Source organism: Sinocyclocheilus rhinocerous, unplaced genomic scaffold (assembly GCF_001515625.1).
Source record: "Sinocyclocheilus rhinocerous isolate Xijiao unplaced genomic scaffold, SAMN03320098_v1.1 scaffold112, whole genome shotgun sequence".
Taxonomy (NCBI): Eukaryota; Metazoa; Chordata; class Actinopteri; order Cypriniformes; family Cyprinidae; genus Sinocyclocheilus; species Sinocyclocheilus rhinocerous.
In genome coordinates this window covers 436,638-447,458 of record NW_015644008.1, presented here as the reverse complement: position 1 = coordinate 447,458, position 10,821 = coordinate 436,638, and the positions used below count along the sequence as shown (strand labels likewise).

The following is a 10,821-nucleotide window of genomic DNA, read 5'->3' as shown; positions in this document are numbered from 1 at the left end:
CTGAATATTCAGCATCATTATTCCAGATTTTAGTGTCACATGATCCTTCACAAATCATTGTAATATGCTGATTTATAATCAATGTTGGAAGCAGTTGTGTTGTTTAATATTTTTTGGGACCTGTGATATTTTTTCAGGATTCTTTGATAAATAAAAAGTTAAAAAGAACAGTATTTATTCAAAATAAATATAATGTGTTAAATATAGCCTACACAACTATTCCACAAAAAAAAGGTTTGGGGTCAGTAAATTTCTTTTTTTTTTTCTTCTTCTTTTTTTCTTTTTTTTTTTTAAAGCAACTTTTAGAATACTTTTATTCAGATAATATGGGAGAAAGTCAATATAAGGTGGCAAGAGAGGTGGGAAAGAGAGGAGAAAGGGAGGCATTTATATCAAATTCAGAGAAATGTTAAAGAGGAAAGGTTGGAAATAGGAGAGAAGATGCGGTGATGACTAGGTTAAGGTTGGGACATTGTTCACTGAATAAAACACTAAAGATGATAGGGAAGCACGAGACAGGGTTGTGTGAGGGATGTCGAGAAGAGGAGTCAGTGGAGCACATAATCATGACTTGTAAGAGATATGAAACACAGAGGCAGGTAATGAAGAATAAACTAAGGGAGCTTGGGGTGCAGGAGATCACATTACAAGGGTTACTAAGCACAGTAAATAGGGCACAGAGTAGAATATTGATTACTTTTTTAAGGGAAGCAGGGGTTTTAAGCAGGATTTGATGTATGATGTGTGTGTGGATATTAATGTGAGGGGACAATGTGAGTGATGTGTAAGTTTTAGGGGGAAAAGGGAATAGATAACCTATTTTCTAACATAAAACCATAACCTCTATTTTAGGGTTGTATGTGTGAAAGAGAAATCTATCTTTACTAGAAAGAAGGAAGTGTAAAATATTCTCAGATCTTCTTTTAAGTTTCACAGTTCACAGATGTTGATATGATCTATCAAGAGTTGCAATTCTCTGCAACCTACCTTATAAGTATAGCATTCTGCAGCCTGCAACCAACCTTATACAAATAGTATTCATAAGACAGGATAATAAATGTAACATACTGACAATTTATCTACTAATTGTCCTAGTGGAGTAGAACCTGATGAAGTAATCTCAGTAGAACCCGAACCTATGTTATTGATGTGATGCTTTCCAGATTTATGTGTTATTTATTTAGATTTGGATCAAGCATGTACCTGTATGAGGAATAATGTGTAATGTTATTAGCAAGACCTTCACTGCTATTGTGCAACATAATAAATAAAGTTAGCAGCCACTTGCAAATAATAAATAAAGATAAATGAACAGAAACAACTAGGTTCTATATAGACAAACAAACATATTTACATATATTTAAATAAGTAAATAATACCTTTGGTGAATAATAATAATAATATTAATAATAATTGTAAATTCAGTTGATTACACCCTAGTCTAGTATGTTCAATTTACCTTTTTTTTCCATGGGGAAAAAACAGTATTACAGTAATCTCTTCAAAAAGTAGTTACGGTGGCCGTGAAGTGCAAAGCAAATCACAATTCTGAAAACATTATAACTAGTCAGAAAACACAATGACAAATTCGAAAACAAAATAAGTCAGAAAACACAACGACAAATCCGAAAACAAATTAACGAGTCAGAAAACACAACGACAAATCAGACAAAAGGGAAGAGGTAGGTATAGTTTGAGACAGCGCCATTGGTTTGGGATTACTCACCGCTGACTGGACGTGGCATCTGTCAATCAACGTATGCAGGAAGAACCAGCCGAAGAACAGCAGAGTCGTGGTAGAAAGTTCGGAGATGGTATTAAAGTAGCTCAGTTTAAATGTATTGTATGAATTGCCCTTACTATGGAATAAAAAATTATTATAATAATAATTGTGTTTTCTGACTTATAATGTTTTCTGAATTGTTGTTGTGCTTTCTGAATTGTTATTTTGTTTTTTAGACTTGCATTTGCAATTTGTTATTTTGTTTTCAGAATTGTGATTTGTTTAGCACTTCTTGTACACCGTAGAAAAGGGAATAGATAACCTATCTGATCCACACTCCGGAGCAGAAGGGGGCGGTAATGCGCCAATAAGCTGGATGCCAACCGCCGTTAAACTGGAAAGAAGAAGAAGAAGAAGCCCTTTATACCGCCTGCTAGAAATTATACGAATATTTGTGTAAAGCTCGGTTACTAATCAAACAGAGCATTTTCTCAATATAAAGTCCTATCGTTTCAGCCTAAGGATTATCACAGAATTGATTTGAGAGACATTATTGTTACAAACATTGTAAACTACATATTTACGCGACGCGGCGCCGTCAGGACCTGAAAACATGGAATCGAAGAGGCATCGTAGGAGCCGATCGCGGTCCCGCTCTGGAGAAAGATCCCGTAGATATGACAGACATGCTCGGAACCGCTCTCCCGTGAAAGGTTCCCGCAGACGAGGGCGGTCTGACAGCGGAGGCTCCAGGAGCAGCGGAGGTTGTGCAGGCCCGAGCCGACACCGAGGGGGCGAGTCCGGCCACTCCAGCGACTCTGACCGCGATCACAGAGACAGAAGAGCACGATCACACGGAAGATCGAAAGACGGAGACAGGTACTGAAAACCATAATAAACAAAAATTAAACAATCCTGTAGGTATGTCAGTTTTTATAATAGGAGGGGGTCCGTGGAAAAGTTTAGAGAAAAACAGTGACAAAATATATGTATGTATGATTGAATAAATAAATAAATAAGATTGAAATGAACGAATAATTAGTTAAATACAAATATTCAAAATAATATTAAAATAACCACGTAAACAAACAAATCAACAATACATTTAACAGTGTAGTGCTATAGTGACAATAAACAAACAAACAAACAAAAAATCTAAAGGTTTTTATATTAATATAAGTGCCCAAATGTTATATAGTACTTTTAAGACCATGCCATGACAGACATCACGATGTTGAGTCGGCATCATGATAACCACCCAACACTGAAAGATTGTAAACATAACTTTTTTTCCATTTCTTTATTGTTTAAGCTCTTCAGGTGATAATGACAATAATCAGAAGAAACATAAGACGAAGAAGAAACACAAGGATGAAAAGAGCAGCAGGAGGAGGAGTTCCAGCTCAGAGGCCAGCGTGGAGCGAAACCGAGCCAGAGATGGCAGGAGCAGCGAGAGAGAGTGGAGGAGACGACAGAGCAGGAGCCTCAGCCGGGAGAGACCGAGGGAGAAAGACCAAGAGGGAAGGAGGAGAAAGAGCAAAGAGAGGGATCGAGACAGACGTAGACGCTCTGAATCCAGATCCTCGAGTTCCTCGAGCTCCTCCGCTGATTCTGATCAGGGAGAGAAGACGACACAGGGAACCTCCTCCGCCAAAGAGGACAAGAAGAAACAGAGGGATATGATGAAGGCGCTGGAGACCCCGGAGGAGAAGAGAGCCAGACGTCTGGCCAAGAAAGAGGCCAAAGAGAGGAAGAAGAGGGAGAAGATGGGCTGGAGTGAAGAGTACATGGGCTACACCAACGCCGACAACCCGTTTGGAGATAACAACCTGCTCGGCACGTTCAAATGGCAGAAGGTCAGAGAGATGTTTCGGATAGCAGAGTTCAAATATGTGTTGATATTGCAGTGATGTTGCATCGCAAAGTCTGGTTAGGACTCGTGTTAACAGAAATAAACTTCACTTACTGTTCGCGAGCAGGAGCTGGAGATGCTGCAGAGAGAGAAAGAGGCCGAACATTTCAAAACATGGGCGGAACAGGAGGACAACTTTCACCTGCAGCAGGCCAAACTGAGGTCACGCTCTTCAGACGTGTAGTGTTTTTATACATACATCTGTGAACGGACCCATTTGTAACGTGTTTCTGCGATGTAGGTCTAAGATCCGTATCCGTGACGGCCGAGCAAAGCCCATCGACCTGCTGGCTAAATACATCAGCGCTGAAGACGATGATCTGTCGGTGGAGATGCATGAACCGTACACCTTCCTCAACGGACTCACCGCCACAGACATGGACGACCTGCTGGAGGACATCAAGGTGTGTGATGAGAGAGAGATAAAAATCTGAAGGAGAGAAATAAACATATCCAGCAGGAAAACCGCAGGGAACTACAAAAGGTACCAAACATTTTTGAATAATGGGGGGCGGGAGGGTTTGGAATTTAATTAAGAATTACTACAGATAGATAATATACACTTAAAGATTCAAAAACATGATATATATAGTTGGAAAAAATTTTTTTTGGTTATGTATCAAGTTTATAATTTCTAAAATCAGTTTCAAAATAAAATAAAAACCTTAAAAATGTTGTTAATGACTAGTGAAACAAATTTGAAATATTATTATTTTTGTTTACAGTGCTCCTGTAGTTTACCTTTTTTTTATTTTTTATTTTTTTTTATGTATCAAGTATTTTTAGTTAACCTGACAGGAGGCACCATAAACTAAAGTGATAATATTTTAAAATTGTTTTAATAGTCATTAGTATTTATGAACACTGAAACATTATAGAATGGGGAATTTTTAAGAGGATTTTGATTTTGGAATTGAATTAAGAATTACTACAGAAAAGATAATATACACTTAAAGATTCAAAAACATGATATATAGTTGAAAAACTTTTTTTTTTGGTTATGTATCAAGTTTATCATTTCTAAAATCAGCTTTAAAATAAAAAAAAACCTTAAAAATGTTGTTAATGTGTTTCTGCGATGTAGGTCTAAGATCCGTATCCGTGACGGCCGAGCAAAGCCCATCGACCTGCTGGCTAAATACATCAGCGCTGAAGACGATGATCTGTCGGTGGAGATGCATGAACCGTACACCTTCCTCAACGGACTCACCGCCACAGACATGGACGACCTGCTGGAGGACATCAAGGTGTGTGATGAGAGAGAGATCAAAAATCATTTGAACACTTTTTACACAAAGTAGAATTAAAATGTAAAGTAACAATAATTCTTACACAGGTTCTGTGATGGTTTTGGTGTTTTAGTGTGTTTTAACAGCTGTTACTGGCTGCAGGTGTACATGGAGCTGGAACAGGGCAAGAACGTGGATTTCTGGAGGGACATGACCACCATTACTGAAGACGAGATCAGCAAACTGCGCAAACTAGAGGCGTCAGGCAGAGGACCAGGTGATGTGATGACCTGCACGATTACATTTACTCCCTGGATAGTTTACAGTTGAATCATTTCATAGGAAATGTTTTGTAAAATAAATGTTTACTCAATTTCAGTCATTTCAAGTTATGCTATCATTGAATTATAATTATAATCTTTCAAGATTATACATAGTGTTGTTAAAAAAATTTGGGGGTCAGTTTTTAAAAAAAAAATTTTTTTTAAAGAAATTAATAATTTTTTTGTAAGAATGGATGCATTAAATTGCTTAAAGATGTTACAAAAGATTTCAAATAAATGTTCTTTTGAAATTTCTATTTATCAAAGGATCCTGAAAAAAAAACGTATCCTGGTTTCCACAAAAAATATTAAGTTGAACAACTGTTTTAAACAATGCTAATCATATGAAATATTTATTGAGCATCAAATCAGCATATTAGAATGATTTCTGAAAAGTCATGTGTCACTGAAGACTGGAGTAATGATGCTGAAAATTCAGCTTTGCATCACAGAAATAAATCACATTTTACAATATATTCAAAGAGAAAACAGTTATTTTAAATAGTAATAATATTTCACAATATTACTGTTTTTACTGTATTTTTGATCAAATAAATGCATCCTTGCTGAGCAAAAGAGACTTTTAAATGGTGGTGTATATTTTTACTAATGTATTATAGTTTTTTTATTATTATTATTACAGTTTTTAATATATTGGCCACTAGTTAGTTAATAAACTAATTTAAAATCTGTAAATTCGTGAAACAGTGCAAATGAAATGTATATGCAATCTGTGAAAACGTTATAGGGCATATATGAATATTATAAATGCATTGTAATTGAGTAGATTTAAAGAAAGTCCATTGCACAACCCCTCATTCACCTCGGTTTTTGGTGTCATGTCAGGTGACCGTCGTGAGGGCATAAACACATCCGTCAGCACAGACGTGCAGAGTGTGTTTAAAGGGAAGACGTACAGTCAGCTTCAGGCTCTTTATATGAACATTGAGAATAAGATCCAGGCCGGAGGCTCCAACCTGGACGTCGGCTACTGGGAGAGTCTCCTGCAGCAGGTGCGGGTCTACATGGCACGAGCCAGGTGCGTATCAGACTAGAACTGTAACAGGGCCTCTGGGGATTTTTAGAGTTCAGTGATGTCTTACCCTATGGGTCTGTGTGTGTTTGTGAAGGCTGAGAGAGCGGCATCAGGACGTCCTGCGGCAGAAGCTGTATAAACTCAAGCAGGAACAGGGTGTGGAGAGTGAACCGCTTTTCCCCATCATCAAAGACGAGCCCAGGAATGAGCGGCCCGTGTGAGTGATTTCACTTCTACTTGAACATTCAGACAGAAATTTGCATTGAAATTTCCAAGATGGAAATGTAATTAACTGCTGACACAACACAGCCTGCTAAATAAAATATGCAAGTGAGGTCATGTGACTATGTAGCATGCTACATTTTAAAAGTTTGTTGCATTCTGTATACTGTTTCACATATCATTTTATAAAATATGCATTATACAGTTTTTTAATATGCATTATACAGTATATACTATACTACGTATTATCAATATATATACTAATATTCAAGGGATTTCATGGTGATAGAAAACCTGTAACTATTCGGGAATTTTAACATAATTTGGCCTGGAAATATCAGACATTTTAATATAATCATAATATTAATATATGATTGATTAATATATTTTGTTTAATATTAATACATTTTTTTTCTAGTTTTAAATATCTCTGATTACTAAAGTTATTCTTGAAATGCAACAAAATAATTTTCAAAAATTAAAAAATAACTTTAATCACAAACAACTGGAAAATTCTGTGAAATTAATTGCATTCCAAACATAGCCAATGTGTCATTTCTTAACATTTAGACTTCTGAATATAAATGTCTTTAGACAAATTTAGATGGCTGATAAATGCTAAATTACACTATTTCTAAGATTTAAATTAATTGGACAACCTTAAACATGCAACTTAGTGCAGTCATGTAATGAAGTAGTTTACTACAATTTAAAATGTTAATGGTTGTATTTTGCATTTTTTTTAAATAGCATGCATATACAATATGTACTTGTCACTAAGCATTATGCTAATATATAATATATAGAAATGTTATATAAATTACATATAATATATAAATTCTCTATAAATGATCTTATCACAAATTACTGAATAATTCAATGAAATTAATTGCATACCCAATGACAGATTTGTCTATTTTGTTTCCCAGTAGCCCTAGAGCGGCTGAGTCTGCAGATGAGGTGGCGGGCAGCTCTCAGCAAGGTGACGATAAAGACAGACGGACCAAGAGGCTGGATGGAGAAGAGGGTGAGCGGTCTGGAAGGAGCAGTCCTGAGGAGAGGAAGGGAGGGGAGGTGGAGGAGGGAGAGAAAGATGAAGCACCGGAGGCCGTGTTAACAGAGGAGGATCTGATCCAGCAGAGTCAGGCAGAGTACGACTCCGGCCGCTACAGTCCCACCCTCCTGCAGCCCTCAGAGTTACCGCTGGACACGCACATCATCAACGTGGAGGAGGACCTGCAGAGACTCGTGCTGGCCCGGACACAGCTGCAGGTGACCGGTGAGTATCGCTCTGCTGCTTCACGAACCATAGTGAAATTACACACACCACATGCATTAAGATTTCAGTACTAGATGTGCAGCAGGAAAAAAAGGTCAGATATGAAATTTGAAAGTTGAAAATAATGTGCACTTTCATTGTTTGAAACTTTTTATAGATATTGTATAGAAAGATGTTTTTTTTTCCTTTTACCTACTCTATTTCCTACTCTTTTTTTTTTTTGCGTTGTTTAACAAAAAAAGTTTTTTTCACAATTTTCCTGCATACTGGGTGCCCAGAAAAGGCAAAATAACATGTAATTTCAACACTGGCGCATTACATTTTTTTCTTCCCTTCATTTTGTAAATCGCCCTGCTGTAAAAAAGGGGGATGAAAGTGCAGGAAATAGACTCAGGCACGCACTTAAATTCACCTAAAGGGCAAAAGAGTTTGTGGATGGAAAAATATGTAGAACATTTTTTAACAATTTGGGGGTTACAAACAGCAGAAATACAGGAAATTGACTCAAGGAGGCATTAAATTCAACTTTAAAAACCCATCCTTTAAAGGGGTCGTATGACGTTGCTAAAAAATAACATTATTTTGTGTATTTGGTGTAATGAAATGTGTTTATGTGGTTTAAGGTTCAAAAAACACATTATTTTCCACATACTGTACATTATTGTTTCTCCTTGGGGACATAATTACTGATTATAATGACTTATACTGTCTTTTTACGCGTTGCGTATCGCGCCGCGAAAACATAAAACCATGTCTGCATTTGTGATCAAAGAAACGACAAACAACAAGCGCTACTCTACACTGCTGAAAACTCGTGTTTGAATCATCAGTGGCAAATTCTTTAAATATGAAAACATACTTGCAGGCTGCGAGTCAGAACACAATACAACTTAACCACTGATTTCTAGTCGTGTCCTCTTTTGGAAGGCCAAACAAAGTAGTTTCGCTTTTGCAACGAAACACAGCGGCAGCAACAATACGTACAGCAAGAAGAAAAGTTATGCCTTCTTTCTTTGCGTAAACATTTAAGCGGCGTTATGCAAATCTTCCCACATCGTGACGTAGACATGTGGGGGCGTGTTTAAACGAGGTGTTTTAGGAGGGCGTGGACCAGTCTTAACTTTTATTAAGAACATCTCTTTGGGTTTGAGATTTTAGTCTTTGTAACTTTAGGGATCTTATCTATTCACGAACAGCTTGTAACACTCCAAAGAGAAAGGAAAACTTGAAATCGCATCATATGACCCCTTTAAGGCTTCCATTCTAATGGGCTGATGGTTACAGAAGAACATGTTTAACTTAAGATATTTTCAGGTTTCCATCCAAAGTTGTGAATTTAACTTGGAATATCCCATAAAACATTTGCGAATGAAGCACTTTTTCCATCCCATGTACTCAAGAGAATAAAATTGTCTCTTCCTGGGAAAGTATAAATAATAAAATGGGAAAGCCATAATAAATAAATAAATCAGTTGCACCTCAGAGCGCCCCAACGAAATGCAATAAATGCTTTCATGTTATCTTGTGAAGCCTGATGTTTGGGAACACAATCATGTAAGACTGTTATACCAAATTAATTGATAACAGACTTTGTGTCAGGCATTTCAGAATGACTAAAACAATATTTGAGATGGTGTAGGCTACAATGTGATTGGTCCACTGGTTAGTCCAGTTATCCAGTCTCATGATCTGTTGAGGCAAAATCACATCTTCAAGGAAGTTTTCATCGTAGTTTATGCACGTCTTCTTATTGGAATGCGCATCTTGCCGTTTCCATCTAGTGTTTTTATGCAATATCCCACATTCCCATAAAAATACATGGATGGAAACCAAGTTCTGAAAAAATGTGGCAAATTGAATGATGTGGACTCAACACCCGTGGAGTTGTTTCATAGACCTGTAATTATAGAAAATTAATCAACATGCCAGTTAGACAATTGGAAATGAAGAATGCAGTGATCTTGAACCGTATGTGACCGTAAAGATCTTCTTTACTGTTAGGAACACAAATCTAGTTTAGCAAGAATCTACATTTGCTTTCTGTTAGGATTTACTCATGCTAATGCTAACTTTCATTGTCTTTTTCTTGAACAGGCGATGCAAATGAAAGCGCTGAAGATGCATTCGTGCGTCGCGCTAAAGAGGGCATGGGCGGCGACGAGGCCCAGTTCAGCGTTGAGATGCCTTTGACTGGAAAAATGTACCTGTGGGCCGACAAATACCGCCCGCGCAAGCCCCGCTTCTTCAACCGTGTCCACACCGGCTTCGAGTGGAACAAATACAACCAGACGCATTACGACTTTGACAACCCGCCGCCCAAGATCGTCCAGGGCTACAAGTTCAACATCTTCTACCCCGATCTCATCGACAAGCGCTCGACTCCGCAGTACTTCCTCGAGCCCTGTCCTGACAACAAAGACTTTGGAATGTTGCGCTTCCACGCCGGACCACCGTATGAGGATATTGCATTTAAGATCGTGAACCGTGAATGGGAATATTCCCATCGCCATGGTTTCCGCTGCCAGTTCGCCAATGGAATCTTTCAGCTGTGGTTCCACTTTAAGCGATACCGCTACAGACGATGAAGAGGATGAGTTGTATTAGCAAAGTGATGATTATCAGGAATCTTCAAATGCTGTAAAATTGGTGTAAATCTAGAAAAGGTAGTACAAACTCAGTTTATTGATTCCATTCGTGTCTCCCGTTAGTGGAAGAACAGGTTTTCAATGGGATAGACCTTTTCTGGTTTGGAGGCACTTAGCTTGCATTTGATTCCTTTTTTAAATCGTGTTTGTTGGTTGAGCTTGAAAAAATGCTATTCTTGTACTATTTGTTTTTGAGATGATGTATTAAAGATTGCTTGCTTATTTTTAATTGTTTATAGTCATTTGTGCTCATTTTTAAAATATTTTACAACATGACATTTAATTTGTTCATTGGAAAAAGGCACTTAAAAATACATTTTACAGCATTTTAGGTACAAAGATGGTATTAAAGTTAAAATTAAATTTCTGCAGTACATTCTTAAAAAAAAATAAAACGCATAACAAGCTGCATTAAACTTTCTAAGAGTCTAAAATGCAGTCTGACACTTATC

General features: G+C 37.3%; 1 protein-coding gene across 1 annotated transcript; it reads left to right on the top strand.

Moving 5' to 3' along the window:
• Positions 1–2,053: 2,053 nt before the first annotated feature.
• Positions 2,054–10,598, top strand: cactin. Its single transcript, XM_016575400.1, is given in 8 exon segments — positions 2,054–2,602; positions 3,036–3,797; positions 3,877–4,039; positions 5,027–5,141; positions 6,034–6,226; positions 6,318–6,440; positions 7,378–7,724; positions 9,819–10,598. Coding segments are annotated over 8 exon segments (2,460 nt in total). The 5' UTR covers positions 2,054–2,336; the 3' UTR covers positions 10,310–10,598.
• Positions 10,599–10,821: the final 223 nt, after the last annotated feature.